The sequence below is a fragment of the Protopterus annectens genome, chromosome 6.part0 (assembly GCF_019279795.1).
Source record: "Protopterus annectens isolate FY-2018-M chromosome 6.part0, PAN1.0, whole genome shotgun sequence".
NCBI classification, from domain to species: Eukaryota; Metazoa; Chordata; order Ceratodontiformes; family Protopteridae; genus Protopterus; species Protopterus annectens.
The window spans coordinates 11,476,228-11,502,086 of NC_056737.1; the positions used below are offsets into that span (position 1 = coordinate 11,476,228).

At 41.8% G+C, this 25,859-nt stretch overlaps 1 protein-coding gene across 4 annotated transcripts in view; it reads left to right on the plus strand.

Moving 5' to 3' along the window:
* Window positions 1-25,859, plus strand: part of PC (pyruvate carboxylase) — a 2,844,646-nt gene that overhangs the window by 2,317,723 nt on the left and 501,064 nt on the right. For all 4 annotated transcript variants that reach the window (XM_044073797.1, XM_044073795.1, XM_044073794.1 and 1 more), the window contains exon 12: window positions 9,832-9,921. In XM_044073797.1, coding sequence (XP_043929732.1) covers window positions 9,832-9,921 — 90 coding nt within the window. The remainder of the gene's footprint in view (window positions 1-9,831; window positions 9,922-25,859) is intronic.

Here is a 25,859-nt window from a genome sequence, read left to right on the forward strand (position 1 = left end):
TGTGACTTTTGACTACTGTTTTTGCTTGTTTTATCAAAGTTTGCACTGTTTTTACTGTCTTTATAAGCTAAAACTGTTTACTGCACTTGCTAGTTTAAGTTTTGCCTAAAAGTTAAACTACAGGCTAATACACTCAAGTGTACTAGCTTTTGATAGCATTTAGTCGAAAATTATAGCATTTATTGTGTTTTCTGCCTTTCTGTAAAACAAAACTTGAAAAAAAAAAAAATATCCTTGTTTTCCATACTTTCCTAACTAGTGTTCCAGAGACCAGATTTTGCTGATCCCTGGGCTTTGTCTTGGTTCCTGTGTTTCTCCATTTTCCTTGTTTGGTCAGGGGGAAGTTTCTTTACTCACCAGTGAGAGTGGGGAGTACTGAGCTGCCTGTTTGTCCTTAGAGGAGTGGTTTAAGGCAGTAACTTGTAGTCTATTGGCCATTTTGGGTCATTTCCTGTCTTTTCCAGCCCCCTGCTATAAAGTGCATTTGGCGGGCTTTTCCAGCTATTGAGAACTCAGCACAGCTCCTCGTGGTGGCCAGCAGTGTTCCTCTAGCAGCAGAGACCAGAAAAGACTACCTTTCCAGATTTTAAGTATTTTCTTGGCTTTTTCGACTTTTTGTGACTTTCGACTACTGTTTTTGCTTGTTTTATCAAAGTTTGCACTGTTTTACTGTCTTTATAAGCTAAAACTGTTTACTGCACTTGCTAGTTTAAGTTTTGCCTAAAAGTTAAACTACAGGCTAATACACTCAAGTGTACTAGCTTTTGATAGCATTTAGTCAAAAATTATAGCATTTATTGTGTTTTCTGCCTTTCTATAAAAAAACTTGAAAAAAAAAAAAATCCTTGTTTTCCATACTTTCCTAACTAGTGTTCCAGAGACCAGATTTTGCTGATCCCTGGGCTTTGTCTTGGTTCCTGTGTTTCTCCATTTTCCTTGTTTGGTCAGGGGGAAGTTTCTTTACTCACCAGTGAGAGTGGGGAGTACTGAGCTGCCTGTTTGTCCTTAGAGGAGTGGTTTAAGGCAGTAACTTGTAGTCTATTGGCCATTTTGGGTCATTTCCTGTATTTTCCAGCCCCATGCTATAAAGCCGCTGCTTTGGCGGGCTTTTCCAGCTATTGAGAACTCAGCACAGCTCCTCGTGGTGGCCAGCAGTGTTCCTCTAGCAGCAGAGACCAGAAAAGACTACCTTTCCAGATTTTAAGTATTTTTCTTGGCTTTTTCGACTTTTTGTGACTTTCGACTACTGTTTTTGCTTGTTTTATCAAAGTTTGCACTGTTTTACTGTCTTTATAAGCTAAAACTGTTTACTGCACTTGCTAGTTTAAGTTTTGCCTAAAAGTTAAACTACAGGCTAATACACTCAAGTGTACTAGCTTTTGATAGCATTTAGTCGAAAATTATAGCATTTATTGTGTTTTCTGCCTTTCTGTAAAAAAACTTGAAAAAAAAATATCCTTGTTTTCCATACTTTCCTAACTAGTGTTCCAGAGACCAGATTTTGCTGATCCCTGGGCTTTGTCTTGGTTCCTGTGTTTCTCCATTTTCCTTGTTTGGTCAGGGGGAAGTTTCTTTACTCACCAGTGAGAGTGGGGAGTACTGAGCTGCCTGTTTGTCCTTAGAGGAGTGGTTTAAGGCAGTAACTTGTAGTCTATTGGCCATTTTGGGTCATTTCCTGTCTTTTCCAGCCCCCTGCTATAAAGCTCATTTTGGCGGGCTTTTCCAGCTATTGAGAACTCAGCACAGCTCCTCGTGGTAGCCAGCAGTGTTCCTCTAGCAGCAGAGACCAGAAAAGACTACCTTTCCAGATTTTAAGTATTTTTCTTGGCTTTTTCGACTTTTTGTGACTTTCGACTACTGTTTTTGCTTGTTTTATCAAAGTTTGCACTGTTTTTACTGTCTTTATAAGCTAAAACTGTTTACTGCACTTGCTAGTTTAAGTTTTGCCTAAAAGTTAAACTACAGGCTAATACACTCAAGTGTACTAGCTTTTGATAGCATTTAGTCGAAAATTATAGCATTTATTGTGTTTTCTGCCTTTCTGTAAAAACACTTGAAAAAAAAAACAAAAAAAATATCCTTGTTTTCCATACTTTCCTAACTAGTGTTCCAGAGACCAGATTTTGCTGATCCCTGGGCTTTGTCTTGGTTCCTGTGTTTCTCCATTTTCCTTGTTTGGTCAGGGGAAGTTTCTTTACTCACCAGTGAGAGTGGGGAGTACTGAGCTGCCTGTTTGTCCTTAGAGGAGTGGTTTAAGGCAGTAACTTGTAGTCTATTGGCCATTTTGGGTCATTTCCTGTCTTTTCCAGCCCCTGCTATAAAGCTGCTTTAGCGCCGGAGTTGCCACTGTTGCACACTAGGGCAGCGCCGGTTAAGCAGGTTTAAACTATTCGGCTACCTAAAGTCCACTCTTCAAATTTTCCCTTAAAACTACCTTCCTCGAACTATACTACTCATCTAATCAGCGTATCCTATAACTATAAGATCATCTCTACTTGACTCCAAGTAGACTATTCTCTATCTGTTAAACCTAGCACTTGCTCCTACAGTACTTATCACCTTGATACAGCACTCTTGTCATAGATAGTACCCCAAAAGGCGAACCCCATTTCTCGGTCACCCACATCCCCGGAATCTCTTTTAAAGTTTTTTTGTCTATTCCTTCTAGCATGTCGAGGGATCAGTTGCTAGTGTCCTCTCCTGCTCAGCTGGTGAACCTGGGAATATTGAGGCAATGTTACAATTGCCTCATGTACACAGACAACCCTCTCCTCCTCCCACAAAACACAAATACATGCGAGAGATGCAACTATACGGCCAAACTGGAGGCTGAGCTCTCTCAACATAGGACTGGCAAGACCAGACAGGAGGAGAATGTTACCACACACACTATAGACCCAGTCTCACATAATACCATCACAACCTCGAATCATACACATAAACACACAAAGACATACTCGGAGGCTCTGATCAAAAATCTACCAAAACAGCAGAGGCCACCAAAGCAGACACCCAAACAACCACCACCTCAGAACACAACACCTGCAACACATAGACCTCACAGTCAGAGTGTCAAACAGTCACAGCCCTTAAGGCCAAACACAATGCCAGACACACTAGTCATTGGTGACTCCATAGTCAGACACACTGACGTCCCGCTCACCAGACTGAGTAAGGAGAGAGTTACAGTAAGCTGCCTGTCGGGCACTAGAATCCGCCACATAACGCAAGCACTCAGGTCTCTCAACAGCAGGTACAAATACGACTCAGTCATTGTCCACGCTGGTGTAAACGACCTGAGACGTACCTCCTTGGACTACATGAAAAGAGACATTGAGGAGCTCTCTGATTATGTAGCCCAGGCAGGTATGACCCTGACCTTGAGCAGTATCCTACCTTCACCAAGAATGATGCCACAATACAGAGATAAGATGATCAGATTTAACAATTGGCTTAAACTCTGGTGTCATTCAAAGGGGATCCAATGTCTTTCTGCCTGGGATGACATGCTGGACAAGCCACGCTGCTTCGCAAGGGACGGCTTGCACCTGTCACCCTGGGATTCGGATATTGGCAAAGGCTCTTGCCACCCCATAGTGCCTTTTTAGGCAAGGCTCAAATTCTAAACCTACCACCCTAGAACACAAAAAGGAAAAAAACTAAGGGTAATGCTGCTCAATGCCAGAAGTCTAAATCTCAAAATGCACACACTCGAGGCCCTTCTCAGTATGGAGAACATCGATGTCTGTGCTGTGACAGAAACCTGGTTCAAGGCTCCTGAGAGCACCCCAGCACTATCAGGTTTTACCTCATATCATGCGTTCCGCCCCAAAATCCGGACAAAACCAAGAAAGGAGGAGGGGTATCCATATTCATCAAGGACACCCACACCTCAAGACTGGTGGCAACGCATGATGCATCGGAGACCATCCAGGTGCAATTAACCATAGGCAAGACTGCTCTGCAAATTGTAGCATGTTACAGGCCACCCTCACAAACTCAGGAACCTCACATGGCTTTCCTGAAAACACTGGAGGGGTTAAATGTATCTCCAAACACCATCATACTAGGTGACTTCAATTACCCTAATATAGACTGGGAACACTACTCAAGCCCAAACACTCTAGCCCAAAAGTTCCTGGAATTCATAAACTCAAATGCCATGGAACAACTAGTCACCATCCCCACAAGAGGAGAAAACATACTTGATCTCATCATCACGAACATGGGAGCACAATGTTCAACACCGGAAGTATACCCCTCACTGGTGAGATCAGATCACAAACTAATCTCGCTGGAGGTCCTCATCCCACCCCCACCTGAAATAAAAAAGACCACAGTAAAGAACTTCTCGAAAGCCGACTTCACACTTCTAAAGACTAGTGTGGTCTCCTTTAAGGCCCCGAGCCGGCGGAGAACAGTACTCAAGCCGCTGAATCACTTACAAATGCCTTCTACCAGCACCTGCAGGACTGCATGGATAAGGCAATCCCAAGCAAAACACTCTTTGTACCAAAGGCAAGCGTCCAGTCTGGTGGACCCCAGCCATAAACAAACTCTACAACAAAAGGAGGAAGCTACTACAAGATAGAGCAAAATCCTTAAAAGGTAAGACACCTTTGATCACTATAAGTAAAAAACTAAGAGCTCTCATAAAATCATCCAAAGCAAATTTTGAGAGAAAAATAGCTAAAGACTCAAAAGACAATCATAAGGCCTTCTTTAGCTATGTTAGAAACCTGGGAGGAAATTCCCAGATATGCTCAGAACTAGTTCAAAATGATGTGAAGATTACTGATCCTACAGACATTGCCAACATACTGGCTGACAGGTTCAGTGCAAACTTCTCTCCCCCCCCTCCCTCCCAAAATGAGAGATATCTATACCAAACTATTGCAGCCCCCCAAACATCTCTAACGCCCAAGTGAGAACTGCTCTCTCCAAAGCAAAAAACACAGCATCCATGGGACCTGATGGTGTCCCCAGCTGTGTGCTCCACGAACTCAACGAGGAATTAAACCCACAGCTAGGACAGCTGTTTAATCATAGTCTCATCTCTGGAATCGTACCCAGGGAGTGGCGCACTGCGACTGTGGTCCCACTTCACAAAGGCGGTGCCTCCACCGACCCTGGAAATTACCGGCCCATTAGCTTGACAAGCCTTATCTGCAAAGCCATGGAGAGGATCATAATGGACCTCATAAATAAAGACATTGGGAATTTGCAGACTTTGGATCCAACCCAGTTTGGCTTTGTCAAAGGCAGATCATGCCTTTTAAACTTGGTTGACTTTTTCGAAACAGTCACCAAAGCCATTGATGAGGGAAAGGCAGTCCATACAGCCTACCTCGATCTGGCGAAGGCCTTCGATACAATACCCCACTCGGGTATCATTGAAAAACTCATCAGCTTAAATGTTAACCCATACATCACAAGATGGGTTGCAAACTGGCTGAGTGACAGAACCCACAGGGTCAGAGTTGCTGGCGCCATGTCAGACTCAAAGCCTGTCACAGGTGGTGTCCCACAGGGCTCAGTCCTGGGCCCACTCTTGTTTGGCATCTACTTTTCCGAAGTACAAGCAAACACAGGAGGGTTATGGCTGACAAAGTTTGCAGATGACTGCAAACTGCGCCGGATCGAAAACACATCTGACACAGATATCCTCCAGAAGGGTCTCACAGAAATGGATAACTGGTGCCAGAGCCATGGCTTAAAGTTAAATGCCAAAAAATGCATAGTCATACCCTTCGGGAAAAACAAGTTTACCCCTAGCTACCATATAGGTGGCAATCCACTGAGCACAGAAGAAGTTATCAGGGACCTGGGGACCCAGGTTGACAGTAGCTTGTCATTCGACACCCATGTAGCTAAAGTAGTTAGGAAAACCTTCTACATTGCCCACCTTATCATGAAGGGATTCACATCTAGATCAAGGGAGGTCATAGTCTCCCTATACTCATCACTCATCAGACCAATGATTGAGTACAATGCCCCATTCGGAATGTATCTGACCCGACACTTGCAGCAGCTGGAGAGGCCACAAAAGTTCCTCACCAAAAGGATAAAGGGTCTCAAAAATCTGTCCTATGCTGCCCGACTGAAAGAACTCCAGCTCTATTCAGTCGCTTACCGCTTGCTCAGAGGTGACCTTTGCCTGACATACAAGGCCATGTCAAACCCAGATTTGATGAATATGCTTCACCTCAAAAAATCTAGATCCGTCAGAGCCACAAGGGTGGGAGACTTAAACCTTGATACGGCTATTAATAGGACGTGCTGGAGGGATAGATTCATCACCCAAAGACTCCCTATGCTGTGGAACAAAATCCCGGTATATGTGAGGCAGAGCACCTCGCTGGCCTTGTTCAAGAGAAATCTTGACCAATGGATGGGAGATCGCAGATATACCCCAGGGATTACCTCAGTGTCACTGCTCGACAGAGGCACAGCAAAATAATGGGTATAGTTCCCCATACTAAAGGGGTGGCGTAAGCCACAAAACTATGGGCTAGGCTTGTAAATGCCCTCGGGCAGATAGCCTAGTATGAACCTATGAACCTATGTAATCAGGTGACTCTGAGTTCTCTGGCAGTTTGGAGGGATGTATCAGGGTCCGTGATGCCCCTGAGTCACACAAGAATCTGACTTCCCTCCCTTCTACCAGGAGTGTAACTTCTGGTTTCGTGTCTGCTGAACAGAGCTCTAAGCTCAAGCCAAATCTAATATTTCATTTTCTTCACTATCCGTGACTTCCTGCACTTCCTCTATTTCTTCTATCACATTCTCTACTCCCTCTATCACATTCTCATTTGTCCCTTCTCTGCTATCCCCTTCTAGGGATTGCTGACTATCATATAGTCAGTCCTCACCCTCCTTATCTTCTGTGGTTGCTTTCTTGTTTTTCTTGCAATCCCTTGCCAAGTGTCCCTTTTTACCGCATTTAAAACATTCACCCCTTTTCTTTCGCCCTTCAAAGTCCTCTGATCGCTGATCAGATTGTTTGTTTCCCTGGGCATTTCTCTTGCCTTTTTTCCCGGACTGTACTACATAAACTTCTGCTTCATCTTCTACAGAAAATACTGTAGCTTTCTTTTTCTTTTTGCTATTAAAATGCCTTTCGGCATGCCTAGCATATTCAAGTAATGACTGTAACCTGCTTGTACGATGATCTACCATGTGCTTTGTAATAAAGCTGCTTATGGGTGCAATACTGCCTTTCAAAAATGCATTCTTTAACTGCTGCTCATATGGGGAATCGTGTGTCTGATCTTCAAGAACCTGCATTCCACAATGGTTATTAAAACATTCTTATAGTCTGGCATAATATCTGTCAATAGTTTCACCTTCCTGTTGGATGCATTGATTAATGCAAGTCCAGTCTGCCCTAGGCTTCCATTTCTCAGAGATTCGGTCTGTAAGACCTTTCACTCTGTTGTCTAATTCTGCGCTGCTATGTAGGAGGGGCCTGAGCGCAGTGTCACAGGGATTCCAGTCGCCACTAATGTGCCAATCTGGTCCCACAATTTGTCTGACTACTTTTTCTACCTATTCTCCATTTAAATTATAACTTAGCCTCATTCCTTGCAAATCTTCTAAGAACTTTCTAAAATTAACTTTTGGATGGGGAATTCCCTCGGTGGCTTTCCGGATGTCTTCCGGAGTCCAGGGTCTATACACTAGAATAGTTGGGTCCTGACCTTCATGCCCTGTCTGAGGATTAGGCACTTCTATAAGTGGGCATATTTCTTCTTCACTCATAAATCGTGAATTTCTACTCATTTGATATAACGCAATGTCCCCTTTTGAGTTTCCTGCCCGTGTTCGAGACCTGGTTTCGACGGGATCTCTAATAAACGGTTTTGCTTTTGTAGTGTCTCTACTTACACTGACAGCAGGATATCGCAGGGGTGGACTAACTTTTTCACTTGCCTCATATTCTGGTAAGGGAGGTGGAGGGGCTGATGCTATTGCTAAGTTATTGTCCTCCTTATCTAAAAACATTGCTTTTGAATTATTACTCTTTTGTTCCCTTTGGTTTACTTCCTCAATCCACCTGTGTGCCCGAGGAATTCCTAGTTGACGTTGCTTTTTTACCTGACCTTTAGAATCAGTTTTAAGCTGTTTGACAAGAGAGGATTTTTCTAATTTACCATCAAATTCATACTTATTAACCCATTTTGAGTAGTATTTAATATTATCAGCACGCTGTGACTTCATGCATTTCGCGTCTTCGGTAAACAGCGGACTTTGGGATCTTTCTGTACAATTATTACCCATTTTGTTCTACCCTTTTAATCGTTACATAACTCCTTATTTTTAACGTGGTACCACAGATTTTGTTATATTCTCTTCAGAATGACTGCCTACCTGTTGTGTTTCCCTGATCTATGACAAGACAGTAATCTTTTTGACCCTGACTTGTATAAACAAAGTCTTAACAAAATAAATACAAATCTAGTCCCCGATCTAAAACAGAAAAAAGTAGATTCACCTTACCTGAGCCTTCGTGGTTGATCACCTGGTTCGAGTAAACCCGTCCTTCAGTCGCAGATCAGAAAGTGGCTGGCCTCTTTTGTACGACAATTCAGTCGGAGGGCTTTTCAACTACGTAGAACCAATGTGGTTTCTTCCCCGTACGGTTTCAAGCCACCTGGCCTGTCTGATCCGAGGCGAAGTGAGGGTTTCCGGTCCGAAGGACCAATCTGTCAAAGGAAAAAACTTCAAAGACCAATACACGTAAGGTTCAGTTAAGGTATATTTATTTACTTGCCGCAGGGAGACAAAAACATTCAAATACAACGATTTGTCTAACTACTAACAGGACGTATGCTCATTCTTATACTATTTTACAAGACATGGCCTTCTATGGCTGATGTAATCAAACACAACTTTCAGTATTCTACAGTAGATGTTACTCAGATTTTCTGCTGACATGACTAGATTTGTGAGAAACTTTTGAGACAAACAACCTGGCCTTGGTGGGCACTAATTCGTTTACAAGCTTCCATTGTACAGTGTTACATTTCAAGGTACTCTTCTAATTCAGATACAAGCAAATGCTGATTGCAGTTCATATTTTCAAACAGGCTTTGTCCTAATTATCTGTGGCTTCTACTGCTGTGTATTTTCTCACAGCACAAACGGAACTTCTTGTCTAAGCTTCATACAAGTAGTATTGTTCTATTCATTATTTTCCTAACATAAGCAGGAATCATCTGCTTCTCAGTAAATTTCCAAGGCACAAGCAAGATTTTAGCTAACAATACAAGGTCAGAAAGCATCTGCAGTTTGTACAGATTTATGCAGTATGAAATAGAATAAATGTGTTAACCCTTTTCAAGCTCTAAATGCTCTAAGCATATTACTAATACACACATTAATACATATTTTTCTGACAGTTTGCCTTTAAGATGTGATGCATTAGATTGGATAACTTGTGGGTCAAAAGCCAGATCAGGAATCATTAATTCCAAAAGATAAAAAATATAGCCTGCATTCTCACATCAGTGTAGTGTCTTGGAATATTTTTTTGTGAGGCACAGTTGGAGGACTCCTGTTGTTTCAGGAGCATTAAAAGCAATTGCTTTCAGCAGACATTTGAGCAATGTAGATTGTCTGCTTTATAAATTGCTTTGTAGTTCATATCTGATACTTATGTAGTTATGATACTGGAAAAGAGGTTGGTTACTAAACTTAATGAGTTGCATTGGCACTTAATGTCAGTTTACAGAACTGTGTTGCATTTTATGTGAAGTTACTGCTGAGTACCTTACAGGCTCTAATGAACTCTGAATTTAAAAATTGCTTGCCTTTTTCTTCCCTTTTTAGGTCATGTAATAGTTAATGGACCAACAACTCCAATTCCAGTGAAGGTGAAGCCCTCACCTGTTGATCCTGTGGTTCCGATGGTCCCATTGGGTATGTTTTTTCATTAATTTCCTCTCTTCTCTTTTTTAAAGTGATGTCTTTGTTTGAATTTTGCCTTCTTTCTTTTCAGCTCTTCTGATGGTATATATAATGGAGACCCATTTCCTTAGCATATTTGTTTATGTATTTATATTTGTGTATTGGGGTAATGCACTGATCGCAATGTGCCATTTGCAGGGACAGTCCAGGTGAATAGGATCACACAAGAAATGAACAAAACGTATTTACAGATACAAGGATATGCAAAAAAATATACATATTTAAAGATGCAAGAATATGCTACAATCTTTAGTTTAAGAAGCAATTTACAGTGTCAGTACATGGATGGAAAATGGAATTATGCTTAGCAGAGCTTTTGGATAAAATGTAGCCATAATGAATGAGATGGCTTATACTACAGGGATAGCATATCATTATAGAGAAGTATGAAGACGCTAGAGGTGAGTGTGAATAGTTGCAGGAAAGGTACAGAGTCCTGTACCAAAATATATGGGTTGTTAAGAATAGCAAGTGTTTTTCTGCAGGAATGCCCCAGTGGCACTGAAGTGTACGCTTGGCAGTGTTAATATAGGTCACACAGCAGCTGCAGTATAGTACATATTATAGGCAATCAGGAGGTGTTCCCAGTGCATGGCTCCCCTCCCCCATCCATTACTTAGTTGCCCCTCCCCCCACAGAATGAAATTCTTATGATATTGAAGAGCTCCTTTGATGGCAACCATGCCGGAAGTGCCTATTCAGATTAATAATGTGTGAATCTTTCCCAGGAATGCAGTTTAGTTATGTTGCCTTGAAATCTTGAGAGGGGCTCAGAAACTGTCTGTCTCACCTAGCTTTAAAATTTAGACGAGCCATTTATTTTTCCAGTCTTGTAAAGCTGTCTGTGCTCAATAGCAGACCTGGAAAAAAATCCAATACTTGTTGTTATTAATGTAGTGTAAATATTTTATGATCCTAACAAGCAGCAGCAGTAATCTTTATAAAATGGGAAATATATTAGCCATGTGATTTATGCTGATATTCACAGTATGATTGATATGTTGAGTTTAGTTTAATTATAGAGGATTTCAGCCTTGTATCATTATTATAGCAGTTTATTTTCTTTGTCAGTGTCTAATCCCCAGCCTTAGCCAAGCATTAAATGAATGAAATAAGGATGTTCAAATCTCATTAAGGTTTCCCTGAACAGCCTGTTAAATCCATTCTTAGACCCAGCTTCACCCATTACAGCTAACCTCCGTAGCCTCATAAGCACAGCAGATTATAGTACAGTTATCCGTGATTTGTTTAGTGAGCTAACCTGGACTTCTGTATTAAGCTGTATAAGAGGGAAATGCAGACCTTGTGGGTTAAAAAGGAAGGTCATGTCTTATCCATGAATGCAGTTCATCCAGTGTCTGTTTAACTTCCAGTTTACATCTAGTGTATAAGCCTTCTTTGAAAGAGGATATTGGTTTTTTTTGTCTTTGAAATAAAGCAACAATTGAAAATGGCAATTGTTGATATATAGAATAATATGCCATTCATTGCTGGCAGGCGTATACAGACAGTTATAGTTTTGTTTATTCTGGCCCTGTTCTGAGGAGCAATTACACTTTTGAAGTTCAGATTCCACATCAAACACCCGTCCTGCAGAAGCTTCCTGCAAGAATACCCAAGTTGATTTACCTGCTGTATTTTGTAGCTGGAAGGTCTGATTTAAATGTAAAGGCTTTCTTTTACTTTGCTAATGGGAAGAGTCTGAGAATCCATGTAGTCGAGGCACATAGTGAGAAACATCATGTTCAGTCTACCATGGTATTCAACATGCATTGCGAGTTATTTGGCCAGGAATGGTGGACAAAGATGGAAAAAACTGGGGGGTACAAAGGCCCACAGTCAGGTACAATTTTTAAATATTACTCTGATTCACTTAAGTTCATAAAACAAAATGTTTGGCATCAGTGAGTATTTTCTCAATAATAAAAAGTGTGATACTCTAACTGGCATTATTGACTGATTGTAATACTCTAGATTTACCAGAAAATCAAATACTTTATGAGGGAGAGGGCATAAATATGAGGTAAAATCAGGAACAGTTGAGAGGTATGTCACAGTGCACTGACATTTATTTCTCCCTCATTTTGTGTGCAGGAACTACACAAAGAAACATGACACAGCAAGTTGTAGGAATCCCAAATTGTGGTCATACTTGCTTCTCTGAGATGAGTGTGGACATACATTATTTAGTTGGTAGTGAGCAGTTTTCGTTACTGTTTGATTGCATCTTAAAAGTATTTTAATTAATGTTTTGCTAAAAGATAGTCATTTCTCTGTTTGTTTGGTTTGTAATTTCTGATTTTAAATTACCTTGCAGAAGGGCAAATTAGCTAGGGATTTAGTTGTTTGGTGTTAATCTAAAGTTGAGAGTGACTTTTGCTGTGCTTTTACATCAAGAAGTTCCAGGATCATCCATATTGTGGCAGAAGGTGTTTACTTGGTCTCTCTGAGTTGGGAAGCACCTCATGCTTCTCAAAATGTAGTTGTTTATTGGCCAGAGAGCACAGGAATACATTTTCATCTTTTTTTCTGTCAGCTATAAATTAGGCGTGTTTGCATGAAGCTACACACTGCTTAGCAGTAGTTAGCAGTGCCTTCTATAGTAGCAAATGCTTAGTTTATACAATTTACCTGTACTGCTAGTACTTATTATTTTAACCTGTAACACAAGAAAAGCTTTGCACAGAGTTAAGCTTAGAGCAGCTAATTAACGCATCAAACAGCACTAATATTAGACCATAAAACCACCTAACATCTAGCCTTAAACCTAGACACCACTCATGTGACCCCTGTAAAACTAAGTCCCTAAACCATAATAGCCCAACCCTAATATAGGTCCTGACAACAGCGATATGCAATTTCCTAATGTCTCTGTGGCCATCTTGGTAGATATGGGCATCCTGAAACAACACAGCAATTGTTTCATGTACTCAGACAACATTTTAATCCTTAAAGAAATGAATGCAGTATGCGAAAGATGTACATACGTAACTTCATTGGAGGCAAAAATTGCACATTCTTATCCTTCACACATACTACTTGCCACACATATGGGCCTTCTTATGCTGAAACACTTAAAAGAAAACTTTGCAAACCTCAAAGATCTTTTAAGCCATCAAACGGCAACACCTATCCTCAACAATCACTAAAACACACACCAAAAGCAACACCCAATGACCCCCAAGAACAAGTCCATAAGGCAAGCAAACACTACCTGGTGCTGTTGTCATAAGGAATTCTATTGAATGACACACCAACGCCTCCCTCACCAGGTTGGATAAGGAAAAGATAACGGTTAGTTGCCTGTTTGGATCCAGGACCTGCCAAATTACACATGCGCTGAATTCACCACCACAGGTACCAATATAATTCTGTTGTAGACAATGTGGGTATAAATGACCTGAGACATACCTCACTGGACTATATGAAAAGAAGACATTATGGATCTGTTTGAATATGGGTCACAGGGAGGTATGTACCTTGCATTGAGCAGTAACAGAAAATGATTGATTTCAGTAACTGGTTTAGTTTCTGTTGTCACTGCAGGGGGATCCAGTATCTATCAGCATGGAAGAACATGGTTAACAGAGCATGTTGCTTTGCCAAGGATGGTCTACACCTGTCCTTCCTGGGCTTTTAAACTTTATCCACCTCCTTAGAGCCTTTTTAGGTAATGTCAAAATGACAAAACTACCAACATAGCAGCAAAAATAAATAAATAAATTAAATCAAAGCAGCCATAAGGTGTTAATACTCAGTGTTAAGAGCCTAAATGAGAAGCTCCACACCCCACATCCTACAAGCTCTACTCACTCTGAAGGATGTAGGCATCTGTGCTGTTACAGAGACTTGGTTTAAAGCTGCAGAAAGTACTCAACAGTGCAAGGTTGCAGTGCCGTCCACACATATTAGACCAACAGCAGCACAGACAGAGGCTAAAGGTGAAGGTGACTCCATCTCCTTTAACAGCAAATGCAACTTTAAGTTGGTTAAACAGGATGATGCCCTGGACTTCATCCTCGTACAATTCTCTATAGACAATGTTCTTTACCATGTTCTGGCCAGCCATAGGTCACCCCCTATGATCCACAAAGCTCACAGCTCTTACCTAGACCCACTAGAGGTGCTCACCGTCCAACCAAATAAACCTATACATGGGAGTCTTTAACTATCCTTCTATAGACTGGGAAACGTACACTGCCTTTAACTCACAGGCACAAACTTTTCCTGGTTTTTATCAACATGAATAACCCTGTACCAACAGTCTTCCTCAAAATAAAAATCAATCCAGAAAGCCCAACTAAACCTGTAGCAGTTATCAACTAAAGCACACTACTACCTATTAAGTGATAGTTTGTCAAAATTCATGGCTTCCTTAAACTCCAAGAACACAGGCGCCTATGCAGATTTCTTTTACAAAAACCTTGTGCAAACATATAAATGGCTGCATTTGAGGCTGCCAAATCTACCAAAATTAAGCCCAAATCTAACACCAAAAACAAGCCCCATTGGTAGAATCCTTACTTTAACAGGGTATATAACAAAAGAAAAAAACTCTTGACCAGAATTGGAAAGGGCATTTCTCATAGAGACGAGCTGTCTGATTATATTAGACCTCTAGGTTTCTGGTTAAGTTTAAAGTCCAATGAGAACTTCACTGACCAGAATGATATAGCAAATCTATTGGCTGGTAAATTAAACTCTGACTTCACCTTCCACTGCCCCTTCCCTCCCACCCCCTGTGAAATGCCTTCTAGTATATACCACAACTATCAAGAGGGAGCTGTTCCTGCCTGCGCCCGCTAAGGGCAAAAACATTCCTTCAGTCAGCCCCAACGGTATCCCTGGTTACCTTCTAGCAGAACCACATGAGGCACTTTTCAGCTACAGCCTCAAAACAGGTTGTATGCCCAGTGAGTGGAGGGCCGCAATGGTCATCCCTCATATAAGGGTACACCATCATCTGACCCCGGCATTAAAGGCATGGAACAAACTATCATGGAAATGATCAAAAAGGACATTGGCAACCTACAGACACTGGCCCTATCCCACTTTGGGTTTGTTAAGGGATTTTCTTACCTACTTAACCTGGTGGACTTCTTTGAGAGGGTCAACAAGGCTATGGATGAGAGAAAAATGGTGCATACAGTCTACCTTGACCTGCACAAAGTGTTCAGTATGACACCCCACTCAGGTGGTGTTGACAGACTCTTGGAACTGTGCATAAATCCCTGCATAGCCCACTGGATTACTGGCTGGCTCACAGATAGGACCCAAGAAGTCAGGGTCATTGAGACCACCTCCACCAAGAGATTGGTGACCAGTGGAGTAACCCAGGGATTCATGTTGGGCCCACTCTCGTTTTGCCTCTACTTCTTGGAAGTCAAGGCTAATGTCAAAGGCCTCTTTCTCATCAAGTTTGGAGACAACTGCAAACTAGGAACTATCACCGATTCCTCTATGACACCAACATCCTATAAGAGGGTCTAACACAAACAAATGACTGATATCAAAGCCACTGATTAAAACTTATGTTGAAGAAATGCATTATAGTGCTGTTCAGGAAATCTTCTACACAAGCTAATTACTCAATCCAAAGAGATGACCTGGTAGTTAGTGATCTGGACCATATGTAAATATTAATCTGGCCTTCGACTCCTAACATAACCAAGATAGTAAGAAAATCATTCTATGTCACCCAAGTCATAAGCAAGGATGTAGATCCTGGTCCAAGGAAGTTATATTGCCACTCTACTCAGCCCTTATCATATCCATAATTGAGTACAGTGCTTCCTTTGGCATGTACCTATTCAGGCACATGCAACAGTTGAAATGCCCTCAAAGGCTCCTCACTAGGAGAATGCAGGGTATGAATACCCTGTCCTACACAGATTGCCTAAGGCCCTTTCTCTATTCTCAGTCTCCTACAAGTTACTGATTGGTGATGTATGTCTGGTATATAAGGCATCTTTGGGTCGAACACTGATGGATCTCTTGCATATCCACAAAATAAACAGCAGCACAAACACTAGATCCAAGGACCTGAACTTTGCCTGTGCAATAAATAGAACATGCTGGAAAGATTAATGTGTGTCTCAAAGGATCCCCGCTGTATATAAAACCTCCCCATCCACGTGAAACAGAATTCATCACTCCAAAATAAACCTTGATTATTGGAGGGGAAATTGCAAAACCAGCCCTGGTCTGACCTTCATGTCAGCAGTAAGTAAATTTAATCCCCAACTAACATACTCCCTCCTCCACATAAATCTTAGTTGCCTCCTTACTAGCATACCTTACCATATATGCCTCCATGGTACTCTGGGACGAAACTGGGTTCGCATGGCTAAGCTTATAAAATCCCTGGTGGTCATTAGTCTAGTATAAACCTATGAAGAGATAGAAGCAGCAGCCAAGAAACTGGACTCAGGAGACCTTCTTCCCATAGTGCAGTGGTGTTATAGAAAGAAGAGTGCAGTATCCAGTAATTTGCTAAATATTGTTGAATGCTGAGTAAAAGATTTTCCATGGTACATCGCCACAGTGCAGTTCTGCCTTTTGCTTAAGTTCAAATGAATTGCAGAATTTATGCCTAATTTATTCATAGGTTCATAGGTGTGTACTAGGCTAATGGCCCTGGAGCCTTTACATGCCTAGCCCAAAGAAGTGCCCTGGCATTGTGCTGCCTGACATTAGTTCCCAGTGCCTCTATCAAGCAGAGCCACTGGAGAGATCCCTGCAGTGAACTTTTTATTTCCCATCCACTCATCAAGATTTCTCTTGAAGAGGGTCAGTGAGGTGCTCTGTTTGACATGTATGGGAAGTCTATTCCAGAGCATGGGCAGTCTCAGTATTATGAACCTGTCCCTCCAGCATGTTCTATTGATTGTGGTAATGAGGTTGAGGTCTTTGGAGGATGTGGTGCGGAGGGATTGGGATTTCTTTAGAAGTAGCATTTCTAACAGAGCTGGGTCAGTCATGGCTTTGTAAGTCAAGCAGAGATTGCCTCTTAGTAGATGATATGAGACAGAGAATAGCTGGAGTTTTTTGAGTCTGTCTGTGAAGGATGTGTTTAAGGCCTAGGATCCTCTTCATGAGGTACTTGTCTGGCCTTTCCAGCTGTTGCATGTGTCTAGTAAGGTACATGCCAAATGGGGCATTATGCTCTATGACTGACCTAATGAGGGAAGAGTAGAGAGAGATGACCTCTTTCTTCCCGGATGCAAAACCCTTGGTAATGAGATGTGCCACATAGAAGGACTTTCTCACGCCAGTGGCAATGTGCTGGTTGAAGGAGAGGTTGCTGTTTACCTGTATCCCCAGATCTCTTATAACGCCTTCAGTGTTCAGTGGGCTCCCATCAATGTGGTTATTAGTGGGAACTGAGTTTTTCCCAAAGGGGATGCTGATGCATTTTTTGGCATTAAGCTTAAGGCCATGTTTCGACACCAGTCTTTGGTCTCAGTGAGGCCTTTCTGTAGGATGTCTGCATCACTTAAGGAGTTAATAATGGTTCCCAGCTTGCAGTCGTCTGCAAACTTGGTCAGCCAGAGTCCCTTTGTGTTGGCCTGGACTTCTGAAAAGTTGATGCCAAACAGGAGGGGTCCCAGGACCGATCTCTGTGGGACTCCACTCGTGACTAGTTGGCAATCTGACTTGGAGTCCACTACTTTTACACCGTGGGTTCTATCTGTGAGCCAGTTTGCAACCCACCTAGTGATATAGGGGTTGATGCCTAGTTTGATGAGTTTATCAATAATTCCTGAGTGGGGAATGGTATCAAAGGCATTGGCCAGATCGAGGTAGGCTGTATGAACTGCCTTGCCCTCACCCACAGCTCTGGTGACTGACTCAAAGAAGTCAACCAGGTTGAGCAGGCATGATCTACCTTTCACAAAACCAAACTGCATGGGATCTAGAGCTTGGATCTAGAGGTCCATGATGATGCGCTCCATAGCCTTACATATCAGACTCGTCAGGCTAATGGGGTGATAATTCCCAGGGTCTGTAGTTGCTTCCCCTTTATGGAGAGGAGGGATGACTGTAGGAGTGCGCCATTCGGTAGAGACAAAGCCTGAGGTGAGGCTGTGATTGAACAGAGCACACAGATGTGGTGCCTGTTGACTTTGTAGTTCAAGTAGAACACATCCAGGGACATTGTTGGGTCCCATGGAAGCTGTATTCTTGGCCTTGGACAATGCAGCTTTAACCTGTGCTGCAGTAATGCTGGATGCCTGGCATTCCTTCGGTATTGTGATTGGTCCTTTAGGGAGGGGAGAGAGGGGTAAAGTTGGCACTGAATCTGTCGGCCAGTATGTTGGCAATATCTGTTGGCTCAGTATAGGAGGTACCATTGTGCAGTAACTCATAGCAAACCTGGGTATTGCTGTGGATATTTTTGAGATAACTATAGAAGACTTTGTGTTGTTTTTAGTGTCTGCTGCAATTCTGCCTCATAGCTGGCTTTAGAGGTTTTGATGAGGGATCTCAACTTTTTGTTGAGGCTAATAAGGGAGTTTTTCCAGTCTTAGGACTTCACCTTTTTCTGCAACAGTTTCTTCCTTCTGTTGTAGAGTTTATTAATGGCAGGGGGACCACCAGATTTGCTTCCTTTTTTTGGAGGAGAGCATCTTGGTTCCATTGGGTATGGCTGGTTCCATGCATTTATGTACGTGTTCGTACAGTGCATTGGTGTATGATTCGGCAGTCATGCATCTATTTTCCATTGACATGGGTGCCGTGAAGTTAGCCACCTCTGTTTTTAGGAGTCCAAAGTCAGCTTTGGAGAAGTTTTTCATGGTGGTTACCTTTACGGGGGGTGTGTGGCTGACATGTGGATTTCCATGGTGATTAGTTTGTGGACAGATCTAACCAGGGAGGAATTGACTATTGGTGTAGAGCAACGGTTGCCCATGTTAGTAATAATCAGGTCAAGGATGTTGCTTCCTGTAGTGGGGGTAAGAATGAGGTGGTCCAGAGCATTGAAAATGATGAATTCCAGGAAGCATTGGGCCAGTGTATTGGTGCATGAGTAGTTTTCCCAGATGATGGAGGAGTAGTTGAAGTCACCTAGTATGACAGTGTTAGGTTGGACCCTAATAGTTTCCAGGGTGCTTAGGAACGTGGAGTGAGAGTCTTGGGACATGGTTGGGGACCTGTTCATACCAGGATACTTTGTACTGTGGAAAAAATAATGCACATTCATTTGTCTGTTTAATTCATGGTTACTAAAAGTGAGTCTCTACTGACTGTTTATTTGATGCATCCTTTGTATTTATTTGTATATCCCCCTAATATACCTAACACACACACAGATGTGTGTATATATATATATATATATATATATAAGTAAATGCTTACTGTAGGTTTAGAGAACAAGGCATTCTACATAAAACAGTCCTCTCTAATCTCTGTAATGCAATTTCTGTGCCTTCTATGTAGACCATCCACATATTGAACATATCCATCTACCTGTCTGTCCACAAACCCTTTCCCATTTTTGCATGTTGTTGGGGTGTCACATCAGCAGAGACAATCATTTAGAGCCAATGTTCACACCGCTAGGTCGTTAGCCCTGCTGATGTCATGCTTCCATACCACAGACATGAACATATACTCACACTTAAGGACAATTTTCCCTGTTTGTCATGGGAATGTGAGAGGAAACTAGAGCACCTGGAAAAAAACTCATGCAAACACAAGGACATGTAGAGTCTGCATGAAAGCAGAGCCGACCTTAGGCATAGGCCAACTAGGCGGCCGCCTAGGGCGCTGATGTAGCAGGGGTGCTTTTCCAGTAATTGGGTGGTGTAACTATGCCAGGATGGGGGCACCAAGTGGTGTGTGGGAGGAGCTGTGGAGCCCTTTTGCCTAGGGCACCAGTTGACCAAACACCGGTCCTGCATGAAAGCATCCTAGCCAAGAACTAAAATGGAGAACCTCTTGATGTGATGAAATAACGCTACATGCAGGGCCACTGTGCCGCCCATTTCAAGTATCCATCTTTCCTGCATAGTTTTTGACCCCTGTGCATGCTCTCCATCTGTTCTCAGTGGCTGCTGCTATAGCTTCATTTATTTTTATTTACAGCTGCATATTTTGTATTACTGTTTCTTATTTATTTCTTTTGAATGCTGCAAACATTATCTGTTTAATGGAGCTTTAAATGGATTATGCATTTTTTTACAAACTGGTTATCTCCTGGAAGCATCTTTGCTGTTCTTCTTAGTAAAAATATATATTTTTTTAAATGTGTTTGTAGGTTTGTGGTATTTTAGTATTGCAGTGAGGGTATTAGTTTGTTAGTTTTATGATTGAGTTATTTTTATAGGTTGATCTTATTTAGTGTAGAGCATTATAATCTGGTATGTATTGCTGGTAATGCCATTTTCTTATTTAACTGTAGCTGTCATTTTCTTTTTTATCACCGTATTTAAACTCTTTCATGTTAATGTTGGTGTAATTAATTTATGTATTGTTGTGCAGGTTAATTTTTTTCTGTGTTGATGTCGATGAAGTTGGGTTATGGTGAATGGTTACATAGCTAGAATGTGTTGAAGGCACACTGTGTGGTAATAAAAATGTCTGTACTCTGCATCTCTTAAATATTCTTATCATACATCGTTATTCGTGTTCATTGTTAAGATAAATTTATTTAAGCATACATGAGTCTGAGTTGCGGGAAGAACTTACAAAGACATGCGTCTGGAGCATTTCTCCCTGGGCCTCCGCTGAAAATTGGCTTTATTGCAAGTCAGACTTTCCCAGTAAACAAATGTTAAGTAAATAAGTAAAATAAATAATCTGCTTCCATGTACCAACCCTGAGAAAAATAATGCTACGACTGACAGCAGTACCGTAGCAGTCTGGCAGTACCGCAGCAGTCTTCTGTGCTTTTGAGGTCGCAACTGACCTTGAACTTGGAAGGTGAAGCTAGAGAGAGAGAGGGGTTTTCTGACATCACAACAGAGAGTGTAACATACCCTATGCAAATGGACATGAAATGCCCTTCTTTTCTATATTAATCATTGTCTCAGTGCAGACCACATTTTTATATTTTTAAACTGTTAAAATTATGTTTTTGTTGTTGTAATTGATATGGTCTTTGTAGATAATAGGAACAAAATAGGACAGAAAGGCTTTCATTTGGCTGAAACGCTTGCCTGGGTGAGGTTAACAGACACAGAGAGAGAGAGAGAGATAGACCTGGCTGAGACAGGCCATGCTGTTATCATTAACTCATCCGCTTCAGTCTGCAGTAGGAGCGTATGCTGTTTGTTATTAGCCTGTTAGTCCCACAAGGTTTATGTTGCATTTAGAGCATGTAAAGCTTGCGACTTTTGGAGCTGTCTGATGATCGTCAGCATAAATATGTATATGAGTGAATGTGTTTGAGTTTCTCTGTGAGTGCTTTAGATGTAACTGGCTGTAAATGTTACTGAGTTTCACTGTGGTTAGAAGTGTTTAACGGTTACGGTGCTTCACAATGTTTAGATGTATTTAAAAGGTTTTTACGTGTCACTGTGGGTACAGGGGTGTTTAAACATTAGCGTTTCACATTTAAAGAGTCATTTGGCTAGAAGCATTTTATTTATCAGGTTTCACTGTGGCTAGAGATGTTTAGATGCATATACTACTGAGTTTCATTGTGGTTCGAGGTGTTTAGGGATTTCCTTGTTTAAGTGCAGTATTTGGTCCTCTTTTAAGAGATGAATCCTCCATAGTTGTAGATGCAGTTTCTCTGGTTGGTCTTCTTATATCCTGTTATGAAAAACTTGCCATTGTGGCCTTTATAATGACCTTCTCTTGCATGCCATAGGTTTCAGTCTGCTTAAGTGAATATATCACACAATTGATTGCTGGTGCCCTATCACATAGGCTTTGCTGAGATTCCTTTTTAGCACTGCTTAATTGATAGTTCAGCTCATGTTAACAGTGACAGTGAAGCATATTTTCAGTGATGCCTGTTCCACACATTTTTATGTCTGGGGAATGTGTACCAGCTTGATTTCCTTTATAAATACCTGTTTACACTAGTCCTTTTTAAGATTTAAAGCACCATCACTTGGGTATATACACACTACTGCCAGGCCATGCAGTGCAGTCCATGTGTTTGACATCAGGGATTCCTTGATCCCCATGCTTCCCAATTCTTTTCTACTACTCAGATTAGATCTTGTATTAGTGTGCATTACTGCTCTATTCCTATACTCCGTGCTTAAACAGATAAATCTATCTATTTCTGCAACTGGCATATGACTGAGCTTGATCTGCACAGAACCTGCTTGCTTTGCCTTTGACAAGAACACAACATTGAAGTCTGATATAATAGTTTACATGTTTACCTAGCCAGTCAAGGGAAGAGTCAAGAGAATCCCTCAGTGTGTGTCATTCTTTGTAGAGTATACGTGATGTTGAGGGCCAGTGCTGGGATTGGCCATGAACTACATTATGCGATCTTAAGTAGGAGCTTAAAGGAGTGGCAGAAAATAAGGAAGCGTAGGGCCTTCCTTCAGCCAAAGGCTTTTTTAATTTTTGAAGTCCCTTTAGTGTTAACTTCTGATCCCTTGTTATAGTGATGAGCTCTGTGACAGTCCCTACTCTGGGCCAGTAATAAAGGAGCCTCAATCCTCATCACTGATAGTGTGCGGGTGATGGCCACTAGGAACAAAAATGGATACACACAGTGTTTTCAGATGCAGCTCTCTGCACCAAGCATGATTTCACCTAAGAGCACACAGGGAGCACACTCCAGACCTTGGGCTGGACACACTCTCTCTCTCTGTAGGCCCCAAACAAGACTCCACACTGACCACTTTGGAGCTCTGTGTCCCTGTTCTAAGTAGTTGACACACACACTTGGATATTTTATTTTCACACACACACACACACACACACATACACATCCCTGGGAAAGGCTGGCACAGATTTACCAGGTGTGCCCCCTATGCCAAGACTTTAGTGTAATTACGCTGCCACCAGTCAGCTACTCTAAGGCTTTTCAAGGGTACCCAATTATACTGAGTAAAATTAATACTAATACAAATGGTAGAGTTTGACCAAAGCAGCAAGGCTTTCAGGAGCAACCACAGTGCCACTAAAATAAGTATAAGTGCTCTTAAGATGTTAAAAGTATTCTCTAAAAGAACAATCACAATGAAAAGTATAAAAGTATTTAGTAATAAATAATAAAATGGAAAACATGAGAATACTGAATAGCTAGTTACAATAAACACCAGAGTTTCAATCACAGGAGATGTAAAAATAACACAGTTGGATAGATTCACTCAGATGCAGAAAAAGCAATATTTAACTAATTTCACTATATTTTCCTGACTGACTAAGAAATTACTCTTCCCTAATTAAGTTACTTACTACAACAAGGCAAGATAATGAGTGTTGAGTAGCTTACTATAGCAAGGCAAGGTGTGAGGTGTTTGGTTGTGTGAGATATCTGTGAGAGTTCTTTCCTGTCAGGTTCCAAGAAACAATGTGATGCTGTGAGAGTTCCATCATATTTCTCACTAATATCTTAAAAAAATAAATAAATCAATTCAGAGCTGGTTATAGAATGACATCACATCTGGTTATCTGACTGTGATACAATGCACACCCAGAGCTTTGCCAATATCTTTTGCAGCATCTGAAAGCTATAAAATAATTTCCAAAACTTCCCCCTTTCCAGGGTAGCAATTAGTGCACCCCTAAGGACAATACAGTAAGACTCCTATTCCTAGTTTTCTCAGACATTTTTGTCTCTGGCTGTAATCAGACCTGGAAGATAAAATCTTTATGGCCTATACCAACCCATTTAATTTTCAACCTACTGTTCAAAATTAGCTGAACTGAGATTAACCTCTTCCCTTTCAGTATTCTCTGTTAAAATATATACATTTAATTAGTTATAATAATACTGTCTGACATACATGTATATCTGTTTTCTGTCCAGCAGGACCCACTGTTGATGCATTTTTAGCACAAGCAACTTTACAATTACATTTTTAACAGAAACGTGTACAAATCAGTGTGATGGTCAGTTGACATAAAATTCTTTACAAAACTCCAGCTATGCTGGCGTATGTTATACATGCATTGCCCTACTCCCCCTTGCACAGATGGCACTACCTCATATCATCACATTCTCCCCTTTTGAAGACTCAAGCTAGTTTTTCAGGTGACCCTGGAAAAACATTGCTTGAGAGAAATGCGCCAGTCTGGGAACACATTAACCTATACCTGGTCTTGAGAGCCTTCTGTTTTGGCATTGCTAACCCCACTATGGTGCTGCAATGTCATTTCATATGCTTGCAATCTAGGCTGCAACTTAAGTTGGCATTTGGCTAGATGGCACTATGTAGCCATGTTAAGGGATTGTGGTCTGTAACCACAGTGAATTTCCTTCCATACAGATAGGGATGAAGTTTCTGAAGTGTCCATACTCTGGCTAGTCATTCTTTTTCTGCAGCTGCGTAACATTCCTCCCGGGGTTGGAGTATACGGTTGTGATAAACTTATAAACAAGGACATTAGCAACCTCCAAATGCTTGACCCCATACAGTTTGGTTTTGTCAAAGGGAGATCATGCCTGTTAAACTCGGTCAACTTCTTCAAAACAGTCACCAAAGCCATGGACGCGGGGAAGATGGTGCACACCACCTACCTTGACCTAGCCAAAGCCTTTGACACTTCCCACTCTGGCATAATAGATAAACTCTCCCAGCTAGGCATCAACCCGTATGTTACCAGATGGGTAGCTAACTGGCTCACTGATAGAACCCACTCAGTCAAAGTAGGGGAAGCCACCTCCCAGAAGACCTGTAACGAGAGGTGTACCCCAAGGATCGGTCTTGGAGCCTCTTCTGTTTGGAAAATACTTTTCTGAGGTGCAAGCCAAACCCAGTGGTCTGTGGCTGACCAAGTTTGCAATTGACTGCAAGCTGGGTGCTGTCTTAAATTTCCCCTAGTGATCTGAACATCCTCCAAGAGGGCCTTACCCAAACTAATGACTGGTGCCAGAAGCATGGCTTCAAACTGAATGCCAAGAAATGCATCATTATCCCCTTTGGGGAAAATGTCATCCCCACTAATTATCACATTAATAACAATGTACTAAGCATGCAATAAGTTGTGAGGGGCTTGGGCACACAGGTTGATAGCACCATGACTTTTGAGCACCACATTGCCTCCATTGTACGGAAGGCTTTCTACATGGCCCACCTCATAAGTAAGTGTATTTCATTCAGGAACAAGGAGGTCATAACATCCCTGTACTCCTCCCTTATCAGACCCATTATTAAGTACAGTGCCCTCTTCTGCATGTATCTTGCCAAGCACATGCAGCAGTTGGAGAGACCACAGAGGTTCCTGACCAGGAAAATCCATGGTGTCAAACACCTATCCTATACAGATAGGCTAAAAGTCGTGTCCCTCTACTCAGTCTCATACAGACTGCTCAGAGGTGACTTGTGTCTGACATACCATTTCAGACCCAGCCTTGATGGAGTTGCTGCATATCCGTAAGACAAACTCCAATCATGCAACCCGCACGCAAGGCCTTAACCTGATCTGTGACAGAACTTGTTGGCAGGATAGATTTGTGTCCCAAAGACTCCCCTATCTGTGGAATAGATTCCTTCTCCATGTCAAGCAGAGTACCTGTTTAACCCTCTTTAAGAGGAACCTGGATGACTGGATGGAAAACAGAAAATGTACCCCTGGGATCCCACCTATGTCCCTGCTGGACAGGGGAAACTGGTGCTAACTTTAAGGGAACATGGGCGAAATTCTTGGCTAGGCTTATAAAGGCCTCTGGGCCAATAGTCTAGTATCATCCTATGAACCTATGAACTTGGGTGCTCTTCTCCCTCTGAGGAGACAACACCATGGTTTGG